Below are 17,235 nucleotides of genomic sequence, written 5' to 3'. Positions count from 1 at the left end.
TGTGAAATTAATGGAAATTACTTCCCTTGATCAATTAAATAATTTTTTAAAAGTATTTAATTATAAAAAATTTTTTTCTCGTTGGTTTATCTAAATAAAATTTTTTCAAAATTAATACCTTAGGTCTCCACATTTTAGGGTGAAAGGTAAATAAATTTTCATATTTATTTATTTATTTGAGTATTAAGAGATTCAAATCTATATTTATTTTTAGATCCTACATATATTTATTTTTAGATCCTACATATATTTATTATTAAACTATATATTTATATGCATTTTTCATATTTATCCTTTTAAATATATACATACAATTAAATTAAAAGAAAAGAAATTAAAGTAATTTTTTGTGGGTTTGGATAATAATGTAATTTTAAAACTTCATAATTTTTTTAAATATGATTTCCAAATAAAACAAAATAGTTTGTTTCGAATCATTTCGCCAAGTGCATTTCCATGATCCTCTCTTTCTCTCTCACTTCCCTACCTAGTGTCTTTTTCCGAAATAACCATGAGTGACAACAAGTGCATTTCCTTGTTCTTTTCTTTTTTCCGTGTTTTCTTTTCGAATGGAAGGTTTTAGATCCCATACAACGAAATTAAATGGAACTGAAAAAATCGAATAAGAATTAAAAGTGAGAACATAAATTTTAATTTTCGAGAAACACATTTACTAGCCAAAAATCTTTATTACGGTCAGAAAGGGACTGTGTACCCGTCCTACTGGGAATTGTAAGAGAATTTGTAGTGCTGTTCTTATAGGATAATGTAAGAGCAACGATGCATATGGCTATGCGAAACAAGAGCTTGTTTTAACATTAATGGAATTAGCCAAGCAAATTATAAGCCATGCTATTACTTTCTCTTTTACGATTTCTAAAACCCACAAAAACCCTTTACCCCTACATCATCAGGAAATGCTTTTCCAAATGGGCTTCAGCAATCGAGAATGCCTCTTCCCCGCACAAAGCTCTCGACCTCTACTCCTCAATGCACCGCAACGCCATCCCTATTGATATCTTCTCTGTTGTCTTTACCCTTAAATCAGGCTCCCGTTTGCAGAATCGCACTGTCATTGATCATTTACATTCGCATACAATCAAACTGGGATTCGTTGCTAATTTCTATGTAGCCAATTCTCTCCTCAATGCGTACGTGGCCACGTCATTTGATAAAGCCTGTATCTTGTTCGATGAAATGCCTGAAAGAAATACTGTTATGTGGAATACTATGATTACTGGGCATTCAAGATCAGGAAATATTGATAAAGCACGCTCCCTTTTTTATGAAATGCCATTGAGGGATGTGTCTTCTTATTCTTCCATGATTGCAGCTTTTTCTAACCATGGGTGTTGGAACGAAGGGTTATTGCTATTTCGAGAAATGATGGCTGGTGGACAGATAAAACCAAACCAAGTAACAATTGGAACAGTTTTATCTTGTTGCATAAACATGGATTCTCTTGGTTTGTTGATAGGGAAATCAGTTCATGGCTTTATTTTAAAGAAAGGGTGGGAACTGAATGTGGTAATTGGTAACATTCTTGTTGATATGTATGCAAAATGTGGATTCTTGAAGAATGCTTTACAGGTTTTCGATTTCATGCAAGAAAGAAATGTCAAGACGTGGACTGCGTTGATATGTGGGGCAGCACAACATGGGTTTAGTCAAGAAGCATTGTCCTTGTTTAAGATGATGCAAGAGGCAGGCATTAGACCTAATGAGCTGACTTTTACAGGTATTCTTAATGCGTGTGTTCATTCGGGGTTGGTTGAAGAAGGTGGAAAGTATTTCAGGATGATTGAAGAGTATGGTTTGGAGGTTAAAATTCAGCATTACGGATGCATGGTTGATTTGTTTGGTAAGGCAGGATTGTTAGAAGAAGCTTTTGAGGTTATTAAGACAATGAAATTTGAGGCTAATATTGTTATATGGGGCTCCTTTTTGTCAGCCTGCAAGGAGCATAAGCAATTCGACCTGGCTGAGAGAGCGATTGAACAAGTCTCGAGGATAATCAAGCCAGAAAATGATGGAGGCATTTATACTCTTATATGTGCTTTATATGCTTCAAATGAGAAATGGGATGATGTAGAAAGGGTTAGGAAATTAATGCTTGACCAAAATGTGAGAAAAGTTGAAGGCTTGAGTTTTATCAGAAAAGGATTATAATAGGAGTCTATTTTCTCTCTCTTCAGGCAACTTCCAAAGGCTAAAGAACTAGTTGCTTGATGATTCTTCAGCTTTTGCCTTCTAATGGTTACTTATCGCTATCTCTGTGGCAAGAATCGCATATTCCCAATTCTGTACAACTTTTAAATCCTCTCTAAATTTGTTGCTACATCTTCTTTCTTTAGCATATGAGAATGAGATCCAAACACATCTAATGATTTTCTTGGGTCTTCTTGGATAGTTTTCTTCTGCTTTTCTTTTTTAATTTTTAAGTTGTGCACTCCAGAGTTTACTGTTGGTAGTACATAATAGTCTTCTGTATTAGAACCAATACTCATTTTTTCAAAACCTGGGCTGCGAAACTCGTCTTTCACTGGATATCTCGGTTGAGATTGTTTTCTTGCCTCCGACATGATAGGATTGTGACAAGTATTAATATTTGTATCAATATAAACCGATTTCTTATCAGAACAAGATCTATTGCAGCCAAAACCAGGAAAGAACCATCTTTCATTTACTTTCTTTTGTCTGCCATAAGATAAGTTTCTCCAGGAACTTGGTAATAAAGCATCTTGGCTGTTCCAACTTGATTCAGAACTCTCACTTGGTGTTCCAATCCTTCCTTTTGTTCTCAACCTGTTGTAATCAACCCGGTTCTCTACGGTCTCATTCACAAACTTGCCTTTATTAGAATTCATGCTTCCTGAAGTTTCATCATCCAGTTTCATGTTGAAGTATTTCTCAGCTCCAAAGACATTAATTTCGCCCTCTTGTGGCTTACTTTTCTCCAAGGAAGTTTCTTGGCTTGAGATTATGTCAGGATGGGGAAACTGCACTGATTCTGTCAGCTTAAGTACAAAATTCTCCTTTGCTGCATTGAGGTAAGAAAATGAAATTTAGTACTACATTGTCCTTTTTTCCCATTGAAAAAACTTTAGAGGAAGTTTCTTATTTCATGAGTAAGAGCCGGGTAATAGTGAATATAATTTTTCACATAAGTTTGAATGTCCTTAAGGCTTTTGAAATTGGTTTTGGGAGGGAAAATGAATTGCTGAGAGGCTACAGGGTATGGTTTACCAGCTTTTATGATTTTGCTATTGCTACTACTAGCCATGGAGATCCATTTCCAAAAGCACAAAGCCTGCCAAATCCTTCCGCAACTAGCCAAATGTATGAAGATCCAGAAAGCGATGCTAGTTCAGACTTGTTCGAGATAGAGAACATTCCCAACAGTACACAGCCAATATTTACTAAACAAATTTCTGATGGTATGTCTTGTTGTATGACACCTAATAGCCGGTATGAGCCTAGTGAGACTAGCATTGAGCGGAGTCTTGTGACAGCCAGTGCAGCTGGTTTTTCTGCAATTTCAGAATATGATGGAAAAAAAGAACTGCACAAAGTAATATTAACTCTGTTGGTTTAACATCAAGGCCTAGACGTCATCACCCGAATAGCCTATTGGGGTGTAAGAGTCAGAAGGCAGTGCAAGTTGCTGAAACTGCATACAAGACTAAACCTCTCTTGAATCCTCAGCACAGAAGGCCATTAGACACATCGATGCAAATAATAGGGAAATTACCCGCTGATTCTAAGGTGAAAGATTATGATTTCCCTTGATTTCTTGCTACTTGCTACTTTTTACCAAGCAAGAGCTCTTCCCTTTAAATTTACAGCTGATTTTAATATTTAAGTTTGAATAATTGCTTTTTTAGCAGGGACTTGTTTATAAATTCTAAGTTTTGGGAAAGTTGAGCCGTAGGGTATCGTTTACAAAATTTTTAGAATAAAAGTAGGTGTAATTCTCATTTGCAAATGAAATGAATTAGTTTAAATTAATTAAGTTGTTAATTAATTTCAGCATATATAATTAAGTTGTAATTATAGTTTTTCTACTATATAAATTTTACTCGAATGGAGAAGAGCAGAAAAGATAACCGCATTTGGAATTGAAATCCACCCCACTGGGAAATGTAAGAGAATTTGAAGTGCTGATCGTACAGTATGATAAGGAAATTAAGCGAGAATGGTCATGGTTATGGCTATGCCTATGCGAAACAAGAGCTTGTTTAAGTTTTAAGTAACTTTAATGGAATTAGCCAACCAAATTATGAGCGATGCTACTGCTTCCTCTTTCACAATTTCTAAAACCCACCAAGAACCCTAATCCCTACGTCATTGGAAAATGCGTTTCCACATGGGCTTCAGCTATCAAGAATGCCTCTTCCCCACACAAAGCCCTCGACCTCTACTCTTCAATGCACCGCAACTCCATCCCTGTTGATAGCTTCTCTATTCTCTTTACCCTTAAATCATGCACCCGTTTGCAGAATCTCACTGTCATTAATCATTTACATTCGCATGTAATCAAATTGGGATTCATTACCCATGTCTATGTAGCCACTTCTCTTCTTAATGCGTATGTGGTCACATCCTTTAGTAATGCATGTCAGTTGTTCGACGAATTGCCTGAAAGAAATACTGTTACGTGGAGCACTATGATTACTGGGTATTCAAGGTCAGGAAACATCAATCAAGCACGTGCCTTTTTTGATGAAATGCCTTTGAGGGATGTAAGTTGTTGGTCTGCCATGATTTCGGCTTATATTAACCACGGGTGTTCGAATAAAGGGTTATTGCTATTTCGAGAAATGATGGCTCGAGGGGAGACAAAACCAGACCAAGTGGCCATTGGAACTGTTTTATCTTGTTGCGTAAACATGGGTTCTCTTGGGTTGTTGATTGGAAAATCACTTCATGGCTTTACAGTAACGAATGGATGGGAGCTCAATGTGGAAATTGGTACAATTCTTGTTGACTTGTATGCAAAATATGGATTCTTGAAGAATGCTTTACAGGTTTTCGATTTCATGCAAGAAAGAAATGTCAAGACGTGGACTGCATTGATATGTGGGGCAGCACAACATGGGTTTAGTCAAGAAGCATTGTCCTTGTTTAAGATGATGCAAGAGGCAGGCATTAGACCTAATGAGCTGACTTTTACAGGTATTCTTAATGCGTGTGTTCATTCGGGGTTGGTTGAAGAAGGTGGAAAGTATTTCAGGATGATTGAAGAGTATGGTTTGGAGGTTAAAATTCAGCATTACGGATGCATGGTTGATTTGTTTGGTAAGGCAGGATTATTAGAAGAAGCTTTTGAGGTTATTAAGACAATGAAATTTGAGGCTAATATTGTTATATGGGGCTCCTTTTTGTCAGCCTGCAAAGAGCATAAGCAATTCGACCTGGCTGAGAGAACGATTGATCGAGTCTTGAGGATAATCAAGCCAGAAAATGGAGGCATTTATACTCTTATATGTACTTTATATGCTTTAAACGGGAAATGGGATGATGCAGAAAGGGTTAGGAAATTAATGCTTGACCAGAATGTGAGAAAAGCTAGGGGCTCGAGTTTTATCAGAAAAGGATTATAAAAGGATTCCATCTTACATCTTCCCGGCCCAGTAACTTGCGAAGACTAAGGAACTAGTTGCCTGATGATTCTTAGCTTCTAATGGTTACTTATCGCTTTTCTGTGGTGAGAATCGTAAATTCCCAACTCTCTACGACTTTCAAACTGTCAAATTTCTTGTGATTCAGGTTATACCCTGTAATGTTTAAACTGATTTGGTTTCTAATAGATATGATTTCTATTGGCATGGATGATTAGTTTTTTGGAATCAATTTCAATGTTCAATGTTCAATGAAAACATATAAACCTTTGATCAAAATATTTCCTTCAGAATCAATTTCAATGTTGTTATTATGTTTTATTTTCTTAAGTGACATGCTGAAAAGTGAAGTTAATTGCGGATGTGTAATTTTAGAAAAAGAGCAAGAAGTTAAAAAAATAAATATACAACAGCACCAACACATTAATGTATACAATTTTCAAGAAAGATGAAACAAGATTCACATATTAATATACAAAAAAGCCAATGGCTATATATAAAAAAACATTCAATGAGAGTTTGCAGTATTCCCTTCTTGAACGTAGGCAGATTGAAGCAAAGAAGGCAAAACCAGAGGAGAAAGCAGAGGGATAGGGTCTTTATTATGGTAGAATGAATTAAAGGAAGACACCGCTGCCATTGACGATGATGAAGTTGCTTGAGAATTTGGCTTAATCTGCAGAGGATATGGAGCTCTGCTTTGCAACCGACTTAAAGGCTTTCTGTATTCAAATTCAGCTTTGTGAATACCAGTTTGGAAGCCAGGAAAATCACCACCAGAATCCTCCATTGTTGTCACTCTTTGATACCTTAAATCTTCTTATGTAAGTACCCTCTGCAGGTTTATCTAAGAAAGAGCTATTTAAGTATTTGATAAAAAAAAATTTTTTTTTAAAATGGTTATGGTAGAACTTACGCAATTTTATGTTATTGCTTCTTGGCATTTGCTGATGTTGAATTGTGGCCCAATCACTTAATGGCACGTCTTGTGCAGATTGTATACTGAGAATCAGCTTATAATTACTTTACCTGCAATAGAATATTTCACAAGCTTAGCTATTCATGTGATGAGATGAGGTTTGCCTCAGTTGCTGTCTCTGCAAGAAACTTCCTTATATATATATATATATATATATATATATATATATATAATCCTTCATGTGAGGAACATTTAAAAGCTCAAAGTTTTCAGTGACAAGATTCCAAGAACCTTGAAGCACATGGCACTTTATTAATTTCCCTGTGCGTCCTTTTTCTTTATTTATTTTATTTTTTTATTTTTATAATCTAATTATTTGGAGATAAATGTTCAAGGTTGAATGCCAACCTAGCTCCTCCAATAAACCTTGCTCTAGTGTCACTTAACAGGTCCCTCGTAATCTTATATTATTACAGATTATCCATTGAAGAAGTACTATTCTTTAGTTTCCATGTAGAAGATTGACTGTTGACTAGTCTAAGCTAAATAAGAACTAGAAAAATACTAATGCCGTATACATGTCTATATTTTCTTTTTCTATTTTGGGTTTTTTTTTTTTTTATCTCTGCAAGATTCATGCAAATGGAATCTGAAATTTTTAAATACCTTGTTTTTAGATTTTTACATTAAGTAAATTTTTATTATATTGATTGGACATTGATGGAAATTAAATTTAGACCATAATTATACATTAATTCGGTAAGTTATATAATTATTTGATAGACACTAATATCGATTGTTGTTCATGAAAAATATATTAATACACATTATATACAAGTTGCAAATTAATTTTTTCTTTTCCATATATACAAAATTTGTTTATAAAATATTTAATCCTCCAAAACCACTTAAATAGGACCAAATTGTATTTATAAATTTAATTGGTTTGAATATTTTTCATGATTTGATTTGGTTTGATTTGTTTATAAAAGGTCATATAAATTTTTAATTTGTTCAAATCTTTTAAATCGAACCATAAACACCTTTACAAACTATTACGTGGAGTAAAACATAGTATAATAGTAAAAATACAATGAAACGGTATTTATTAGGTGAAAACAATCACCAAACGGTCAAATATTTGACAAAGGGAACAGACAGACGACACAAGTCCCAGAGAACTGTAGGTAATCGGTGCCATAGAATGAAGCAAGTGCATCTTCTCTTGTTATAATGTTAAACAAAAGGGCTTCTGTTTTTGGCGCACCAATGAATCCTAAAGGTCTTGAAAGTGATGGTTTTTTCAAAAACTGTATTTGTTTCTGTTCCGTAAAAAAGCTGTATTTTATTGAGTGAGTCTATAGCTGATGTGATAGACTGTATCTAATTAAAAATTTCTCTGACAGTCAAACATTAACCAGTGATAGGAGTGCCACGTCCTCTTGGTAGTGATCATAACAATACATTTATATTCAACAAAGGGTGCATATTTTCCAAACTTGTTTCCCTTTGTGGTTTGTTTTCTCCTTTGAAATTTTGTTGGTTTGTATGCTTTTAAGCTTTCACATTCTCTTTTCAAAGAAAAAATTGGTCAAAAGGAAGATTCAAATTGCTTTTTATTGCATTAGAAGGATTCCGGTGGACCATTCCAATGGAGAGAAATAGTATTGCCTTTGATTTTATAATAGTCCATTTCCCACTTTCAACTAGAATCAGACCAAAACAAAACAAATTCAACTTTCAACTCTCTTTTTCTTTTTTTGGCAATAAAGATAAGAAATACTCTGAGAAACTATTCAGTCGTATATTTTGACTTAATGAAATTTATTGTACTTTCAACTTATCTAAATTTAAAGATTAAATTTATCGGAACGAGAAAAATGACTTTTTTTCGTAAAAAAGAGATGGAAACAACATGAGTAACCATAAATTTTAAATAACTCCGTATATCTACTAAAATTTTACGATCTATACTAGTTTCAAACCCATTTAAATATTTATATCCGAATCAGTTTAGAAATTTATTACGGTCTCAAACCATAAGGGATACTTTAAATCGTAGAGTATTCGCAAATTTTAATTCAAATCCAAACTTATTTAAAGCACAAATTAGTTTAATATAACAAGCATATTCATACGTTATAAGTAGAAATTTCACTATTTACATCCGTTATCCATCACTCGTATTAGATCAAAACGAAATGAATATCTTAAAATACATGTCTCGCAACAACTCTTGATACTACTTCCTAACCATTTAGCGCAGATTCAACATTCAAAATTCAATCCAAATAAATAACTCCACAATAAAAAAGTGAAATGCAAAGTTTGAATCATTTAAGATTTGGATATAAATGATTTGGATAACAGATATTTTGTATTATAAGATAAACACAGTCGCACCATTACAAATTAAATAATAATTTAATTCAATATAATTAGTCTATTTAGTCTTTTAACGAAGAGTGCGTGGTAGATAAGCACCAATTAAAAGCCACATACAAATTCTAAAATGAATCATTGAACAAAGAAATAGAACCATTTCACACTATCTTTTTAACAAGTAAACCAGATGGGGCTTTCACTAACCAAACCAATCTCCATCTCTATCAAACAAGTCATTATTACCAACAGATTAGCAGCCACCAAACACCTTTAAATGACCAAAGCATGGAAGAATGTTCCGGTCAAATTTGGTACCCTTCCCCCACCAATAAAATAAGTTAAAGATTCAGTGACATCAACCCAATTGTCCTTTTCCAATTTTCATTTGACCTAAAGTCTTATACATGACATAATACTCACTATTCACTAATCCTAATTACCATTCGATAATCCAAAATTAGAGTCAAACCCAAGCATAATCTCTAGTCTTACAATCAATGATAAACAATTCAAGAATCAATAGGATAATAATTACAAAAAGTAATTGAAACATAGTTGCTAAATAGTTGAGAGAAAACATGAGATTAATTATGTACAAGAGTTGAAACTCAACAGTTGATTTAATGGCTCCAACAAAAGATTGGATCCATTTTAACAAATTGAAGCTTAATCAAAAGGCTAGAGGTAAATTTACAAGCGCTTCTACTTTTCTCCCTATAGCTTTTTCCAAGCTTCTTTGACAAATTTTGCTTTGTTCCTAAACTTTTAAGTCACACATATGCTAAAAAGGCCTGAAATTTCTGGTAGAGTTTATGGCTAAAGGGTTTTAATATACATGGGAAGTGAGCTAAAATCTAATTCAAGAATAGGACCTAACCAATCCAAAGTTGACAAAAGATCTTGACTTGAAAAGACCACCAAAAAGAAATCTAGTGGGTGATTCTTGAGATACTTGTTTTACCTCCTCAGGGTTGCCTTTCACCTTAAGTATGGTCTGGCCAATTACTTGCCGAATGGAATCTATGGTTTTAGCATCCACAGGATATCCTGATGCATCGCGAACATAAAATGTGTTGAGAGCTTTGCCATCTCTTGTTGTCACTTCTGCTCTAGTGACTGTAAGGCTATTTTCTCGAAATATGCGAGTGACATCTGATAGCAGCCCAATTCTGTCTGTAGTGCATAGTTCCAGCTTCAAGCCCTGAATCAGAAAGGGGGAAATAAAGTTTAATCATCTAAAATAATGGAGGAGTACTATAAGGAACAGCTAAACAACAAAAGATATAACATAAGCTTTTGTTTTAAGCATATCTTTTTTCTGTTGATTACATTATTGAGCATGTCTTTCAATGGAGTCCATCCGTACAAGTGAAGTATCACACTCTCAACAAAATCCAGGAATGTCATCCACCAAACAAAAGAGTATATCTAACTAAATATATTTTCTTATAAGTGAATTGACTGTATGACTATTTGGTATCTTGATCAGAAAATAAAAATCAACTCTGATGTATCTTTATGGCCTAACACCAAAATCATCATAAATTTGGACAAAAATTAAACAGCACATAAGCATATATTAGAAAATACATTGTTGCAATAAAAATGCATATAATCCAATTGTTAAATCAAAATAATCCACATTAAGACATAATTAGATGCAAAATTTTTATGAGCTACAATAACAACCACCTGATAATGTGCTTACCTCAGATACTCTTCTCTCAATTGCTGCTTCAAGGCATTGTATCACCCTTTGTCTTTCAGCATCCGATTTAACAGGTGATCCATCTATATGTCTGATATAGTATTCCTGCAAAAGGAATCACAAAAAATTTATATAGGCAATGTAATTATACTCACAGCCAATCACTCAGTATAGAGGAAAAACAAACAAGATGGTGCACCTGATAAGCCTCTGGCCCCTCGGCATCAATATTGGCATGAAAAACAACATACTCCATGTCTGTCAAAGTGCAGACCGTATCAAAAAGAAGTTTTGGCCTATCTTTACTCCTTATGGTTACCACTGAGTAGTCCTTATCATATAAATTAACTACACTCACATTAGGCCTTTGCTTCTCATCCAATACATCATCATCAGCTCTTTCATAATCCCTATCAGCAAACATCATCTGGTGAAGCCTTCTCTCAGTATGAGTGGCCCCATGAGAAACCACAGTCTTAGCCCCTCTAGATTTGTTACTACCCTTAAGTACATTACAAAGAAGTCCCTTAATTCTAGATAACCTTTCTGGATCTGTAATTGCAGACCCAGTTTCCTCATCAGTTACTTGCATAACAGCTGCAGCCCTTGTATTATGTGTCCAGACCTCTGCATTAACCACACTGCATTTTAGGTGGGTGAGGACAGCACTTACTTCAGATAGCAATCCTGGTCTATCACTTCCCGTTAGCTCAATTGCAGTGTGGCCCGTAGATGGTTTAACCCCAACAGATCTCATTGAAGATATAAAGCATGATTCTGGCCCCAAAGACTGAAATATGTAAAATCAAATCATCAGATCTGCTAAAATCCAAAGTAGTAAGTAATTGATCAGATCTGTTTAAATCCAAATGTAGTAAGTGATTGAATTTTTTGAATACAAAATGGAAGGTAAAAAGAACATCAATTAAAAATTTAGAACTGACCTTTCGAATATAATCTAGAATGGCTTCATCAATAATCTTGTTTCCATCTTGATCCCTAACATTGAAAACTGGAAAAACAAAGAAAAAATGTCAAATTAATCTGTACTAAAAAATACATAAAGAAAAATTTAAAAGGAAGACAAAAGGGAAAATTTTTACCATCCATAAACCAACCACCATCAGAAGATATGTAAGCTTTAGTTATTATAAGGTTAAGATCAGTAAGGACTTGTACAACTTCAAGAAGTATTCCATGTTTGTTTGCGCTGTCCACCTGCAGCATAAAATCATTAAGTGCACAAAAAAAGGGTATTTAAAAAATGGTATAGGGCCAAAATTAAGTCCAAAGTACATCCACCAACCCTTACAGAAAGAGGAAAGACATACCCTTATGACAGTAGCATTCTTGCAGGATTCATTATCAATCACAACCCTGAAAAGAAAGGGAAAAAAAAAGTGTAAATCTCAATACAAATTGCTTACTTCAACTTGGAATTGAAGAAATAAGAATTTTGCAGACCTGGGTGGGTTCAATCTTCTAAAGAGTTTCTCGTATTCATCATCCATATCATGAGAAAAGCTCATGTTGACCTCTGTTGAAAGAAAAAATAGATGAGAAAGAGCTATGAGAATAAATTCAGCCAATGAAAAATATAAAAGAAGGTACAGAGAATAACCATGACCAATGAAAAAACAGATACCAAAACTCCGTAACGAGAAAAATAGAGGCAATTATAACGGGATCCTTAAATGAAACGATCTCCAAAAAAAAAACTGGGAAAAGAATTTAAGAGAGGCCCAATACTTCTTTTATTTCAAAAGAAAGAAACAGCGTACCCATAAAGCCATTGAAACCAGAGCAAAAAGCAGGCAGAGAGAGACAGAGAAAGAGAGAGAGGAGAGGGAAAGTTTCAATTAATATCACAGAAACCATAAAACAAACACTAATCAAATCATTGGCCAAAAACCCATAAACTGTAAACAACTACAACTAAAATTAACAACTTAAAAGAATTAACACATCCCAAAATCACTGCCACCCAGTAATAGAAACACAAATCCTGAAAGGAAACAGAGCACAAGAACCAAAGAGGAAATTTTAACACATACCCATTTCAATTCTTGATGATTTGTGATCTCCTAAGCTAAATTTCTCTTGGTTAACTCAATACAGAGGACACACACTATATAGTATATGTGTATACTTATATACAAATAAGAACCGAGCTACCTATATGTATAATCACACACACACGAAAAAAAAAAAAAAAAGAGTATCCTTAGCAGAGAGATCTTAGCACTCTTACAAAAGGAAACAATAATATTTTTTTATATTATATTCGATTATTTACCATAAAAATTTTAAAAAAACCCACCAAATTCTAAAATTTACATTTCTAAATTGAAAATCAGACACCACCCGACACGATACTCCAAAAACCTGCAACTTCAAAATAACAAATACCCAAAATCTATCTCTCTCTCTCCCTCTCTCTCTATGTATATAATTTTCTCTCTCTTGCAGGCTCTGTTTCCTACTTCGGTTTCTCTACAAAATCAGAAATATATTTCAGTACTTCAAGAGAAAGTTCCTAAAACGAGCACGGTGAGAGCCCAGCGTGCATTATACTACATGCGTATTTTAATATCCTTCAATGTAGTAGTGCTAGTGTACGCATGAGAGGGTTACAGGTAAGTCATAGGGATTTAATCTAACCACGTGCTCGTACAAAAGGTAAAAAGGTAATAAATCTCCGAGTTTTGTGGAGATGGACCGTCTTATGGGTCTGGGTTCTGGTCTATGGGTATGGAGTCGGTCAATAGACCCATAGGTATTTATTAGAAAAGTTATTTATTCATAATTACAATTGTTAAAATTCTATTAAATAAATATTATTTATTTTCATATTTTCATAATATTTATCACATTTGAAAAAATAATTTATTTTGAAATACTTGTCACATTTATGGATTCAAAGAGTAATAAATCTTTTTTTATATTTACCTTTATATATGATCAATAATTATTATTTCAATTTAATAATTTTTTTAGAGAATTAGCACTAAATTAAAGATAATATAGTCAATTTACTGAATAATTTATTGTAACTTAATTAAATTTAATGATTTTGTTAAGGTGCGTAAAATTTCAAATGTGACAAATATCATGAAACAGAGACAGTAATAAATTAAAAACTTTACAGTTATTTTTTTTTAAAAAAATACATAAGGATTTAACCATTAATTTGAAAATTCGGTTTTATTTTACCATTAGTTTATTTTGATTTTGTTTTCTGATAATTTTGTATTGCAACCAAAAAATTAATCGATGAGATACCATGTATAATAATTTTACTAATAAAAGTTTTTTCATATGGGTAAAAATAGATACTTGTGAAAAACATTAAGATTGATAAATCAAGAAAATATTTTATTAAAATATTAATTCAAAAATGATAATTAATTTTTTCTATGGCACCTTTCAAAAAAAAAATTTTTTTTAGCTCTTATTAGTTAAATTTTATTTTTTGACAGGTTAAATTTAATCCTATTCCCATCTAGGACTATAAAGGAGAAGTGCTCCGAATAATAATTTTCTTTGTTTACAAAAATCGAGCGTTCAACTTCTTATTTAAATGATTTGAGTTATTTTTGTCAAAATAAGCTAGTTGATCTCTTATTATTATTTTTAAGTAATGGACAAAAGTGTCCTTTAATATTTTACATGTGACATTTTTGTATCACTTGTCCATCCTATGCATAGACGACCTTTAGACTCATCCCAATTAATAAAGTCAATCTTGCTTTTTCAAAAAAATAGAAAATCGATTCCTTAGAATGATTCATTCGTTAAAAAAAATGACATTCTCTATTATATAATAGACAATGAAAAATATGTTATAACTATTACATTTAAATAAACTTTTTGAATTTATTAAATCAAATAAATTATATAATGTTGTTATATTTTAAAATAATCTATATCAATTAACCAATATTTGATATTTAAAAATCATAAACTATAAGTTATCAATCACGTTTTACATATCAGAGTCATCAAATATAAAAAGGTATGAGTCTGACCATTGAACGCAATGTGCTTATTTAGTTTTTCTGATTAATATTTGAATATTTCATGCATATAAATATGAAAGTTTGAATTTATACAAAATATTGAAAATGCTTTCAAAAAAAAAAAAAAGAAATAGGTTATACATGAACTAAAATATCAAATTAACGAAAACTCTTGTAATTCAGAAAATTCAAATTCGAGATCTCTTAGTGAAAAAACCAATCAAACCACACTTATTGACATCATCAACAATATTAAATATTAATGATATTTTAATTTTATATACTTATTCGCATTAAATAAATAGAAACATATTGATGATATTAAATAAATAAGATTCAATCCAGAACCTTAGGATAAATAAAACTAAGTACAAATTTATTAGAGGAAATTATGTCCGACCAATTAAATTTTAAAAGAAAATATACTTATTCTCCCATTAAAAAAAGTACACTAAATGTTACTATATGTAGTCCATAGAATGTACAAATTTATATCTCGATTATTAATGTTCATCTTAATCATTTTAAAATCATTCCCTGTTAAACTTGTTATTTTTTAATTCATCGGAGATTTTTATAACCGAAATAATACTTAACAGTTTTTTAATTCATCGGAGATTTTTATAACCGAAATAATACTTAACAGGGGTAACTTTTTCATTGACTCAGCAAATTTATGAAAACATTTGTAGTAGAAAGGACTCGAACTCAGAATCTCTCACTACTTATTTCCCGTTAAACTTGTTATTTGTTATTATAAGATCGAATTTATATTGCGAAAAATAAATTAAATAAAAATATAAAAAGAGGGACAAAACCGGTTGGTGGATTGTAGGTTAGATAGATCCAATCAGACGTCTTTAATATTTTCATCTAACAAAAATATTATTGCAAGATATCACCTAATCATTAAAATTATTGTGATGCCAACTTAGCTCCTAAACTCTCAATATTTTATTTCAATTATTTCTCTTTTTGTTTTAAAAAAAAAAAAAGTCTATATGGTTGTACTACTCCATTTTGAATTTTTCCAAGTGAAGATATATTACAAAACTTCCTAAATAATAGATGGAGGGACAGAACTCCATCAGACATAGAACCAGTTGCTCGAGCTAGCATATGAAGACATTAATTTGCTTATTGTTTAAAAAAATTAAAGGACAAAGAAGGAAAATCACTAGAGAAGGATTTGCAACCTTGAAGCAAAGAACCAAAATAAGAAAAATCATAGAAATTGAACTAGTATTTCCTCTTATATATAATTATCGAGATCGTCAGCATATTTTTTTTGGCTTTTTTATTGGAGAATATATCAAAGTTATATTATAAACAATTCAAATAAATTACCAATAATTTCAATATAATACTTTTCTCAAGATGTTAATAAATTAGATTTATGTTCAAATTTTTTAAAAAATATATTTTTCGACTGTAAAAAAGCCTTGTAGGATTGTTTTTGAACTTTTATAAACATAATTCTATATATATATTATCAATTTAGTGAAATGAAAAAAAATTAAGACTTAGTTATTATTGTATATATTATGAAAGTTACTATGATCAAGAGCCAAAAATACACATATAGAGTAATAGCTAAGCCAAGTTGATGTGTCCTTACTAAAACCAACCTAAATTATTAAATCTTTAATTTTCATCACCATTTTGGATAGATTATAATTAATATCATCAAAAATTATTATTATTATTTTTTTCGGATCATATTATCCCACTTTTGATTTAAGATAAGATCGTTATTCAATATATAAGACTTCGGCAATTCTCCCCCTCTGAAAAGTGAATTAAACTCGGTCCATTTTATAACACGGTATCATAGCCACCCACAAATTAATTTGTCATTCCAACTTAATTGAATTGGTAACCTTTTTTTTTTTCTTCTTAAAAAAATGCAACGTTAACATTTTTAATGAGCATTTCCTAATATAAAAAAATGTAACTTCTAAAAAAAACCAGCATTTGTTGTTATTACACTGAATGAATAGTACCCTTATCTCCTCTATTAATACGGTATGTATTTGGTGAAAATACGTATAATAATAATAATATATATAATAAAAAAATTTGTGAAAGGCACCGCCATGGGTCTGCAAAATTGCAAGCAAAAACTGGGTGAGTGGGTCAATATTTTGGTGCGCGCGCACACTCGCGTGTCTTACGGTACATGCCGGGTCTCATTTACCTCGCACGTGGTGGTCCGGTCCTCTCTGTCGCCCAAAATTAGGGTTTCTGTATTTTCCTTTTTGGTGAACTAAAACCCAACGCATTCTACTCTTACCCCATTTCCTACTTTGTTGGCTTGAGGAAGATAAGCCGGTTTCATGAACACCAGCCTTTCAGGTTTGGAATTTGGGTCGGCCTAGACTTGGCCAATTCCGAATCAATTGAGATTTTGATTTTGACACGATTGCGATTGGTTGAAAAATTAAAATCGAAAATGGTCTGAAACTCTTTTTTTTCTGAAACCAGCCGGTGTCCAAATTCACTTTTTTTTTTTTTTTGCACCTGGAGAAGAAAAGGCCTACGCAAATTTGTTTGTTGCCTCTCTCAATTATTTCAATGCAAAAT

General features: G+C 32.3%; 4 protein-coding genes and 1 long non-coding RNA gene across 8 annotated transcripts; 3 read left to right on the top strand and 2 right to left on the bottom strand.

Annotated features, from left to right (window-relative positions):
- The first annotated feature begins 437 nt into the window (after window positions 1-437).
- Window positions 438-2,389, top strand: LOC105630584 (pentatricopeptide repeat-containing protein At5g66520). Its single transcript, XM_089721742.1, has one exon. The coding sequence runs from the start codon at window positions 850-852 to the stop codon at window positions 2,167-2,169; it is 1,320 nt and encodes a 439-aa protein (XP_089577868.1). The 5' UTR covers window positions 438-849; the 3' UTR covers window positions 2,170-2,389.
- On the bottom strand, window positions 2,313-3,059 carry LOC105630972 (protein PHYTOCHROME KINASE SUBSTRATE 1-like; the record flags this gene model as incomplete). Its single annotated transcript, XM_012212971.3, has 1 exon — window positions 2,313-3,059. A coding segment is annotated over one exon (747 nt), but the record flags the coding sequence as incomplete, so codon positions are not given.
- A 1,138-nt stretch (window positions 3,060-4,197) lies between these two features.
- LOC105630585 (pentatricopeptide repeat-containing protein At5g66520) lies at window positions 4,198-5,832 on the top strand. Its single transcript, XM_089721743.1, has one exon. It carries the CDS (start codon window positions 4,287-4,289, stop codon window positions 5,601-5,603), a length of 1,317 nt encoding a protein of 438 aa, XP_089577869.1. The 5' UTR covers window positions 4,198-4,286; the 3' UTR covers window positions 5,604-5,832.
- Window positions 5,833-6,173: 341 nt separating this feature from the next.
- LOC149496408 (uncharacterized) lies at window positions 6,174-7,059 on the top strand. Its single transcript, XR_016320946.1, has 2 exons — window positions 6,174-6,445; window positions 6,616-7,059. It is a non-coding gene; the product is annotated as an uncharacterized LOC149496408 (long non-coding RNA).
- Window positions 7,060-9,491: 2,432 nt separating this feature from the next.
- On the bottom strand, window positions 9,492-13,149 carry ACR5 (ACT domain repeat 5). 4 transcript variants are annotated; one of them, XM_089721878.1, is made up of 8 exons: window positions 12,255-13,149; window positions 12,098-12,170; window positions 11,965-12,010; window positions 11,737-11,851; window positions 11,578-11,645; window positions 10,833-11,423; window positions 10,634-10,738; window positions 9,492-10,126 (listed from the first exon to the last, which is right to left on the bottom strand). In XM_089721878.1, the coding sequence occupies exons 2-8, from the start codon at window positions 12,160-12,162 to the stop codon at window positions 9,785-9,787; spliced, it is 1,332 nt and encodes a 443-aa protein (XP_089578004.1). In that variant the 5' UTR covers window positions 12,163-12,170; window positions 12,255-13,149; the 3' UTR covers window positions 9,492-9,784. The 4 variants fall into 4 exon arrangements, with proteins under 4 accessions (XP_089578004.1, XP_012067836.1, XP_012067837.1 ...); XM_012212446.4 differs by having other exon boundaries at window positions 12,415-13,149; XM_012212447.4 differs by having other exon boundaries at window positions 12,688-13,149.
- Window positions 13,150-17,235: the final 4,086 nt, after the last annotated feature.

The sequence above is a fragment of the Jatropha curcas genome, chromosome 5 (genome assembly GCF_041381405.1).
Source record: "Jatropha curcas cultivar XTBG-Jc1 chromosome 5, XTBG_Jcur_1.0, whole genome shotgun sequence".
NCBI classification, from domain to species: domain Eukaryota; kingdom Viridiplantae; phylum Streptophyta; class Magnoliopsida; order Malpighiales; family Euphorbiaceae; genus Jatropha; species Jatropha curcas.
The sequence above is the reverse complement of the archived record's forward strand: the minus strand, read 5'-3'. Positions and strand labels throughout refer to the sequence as shown.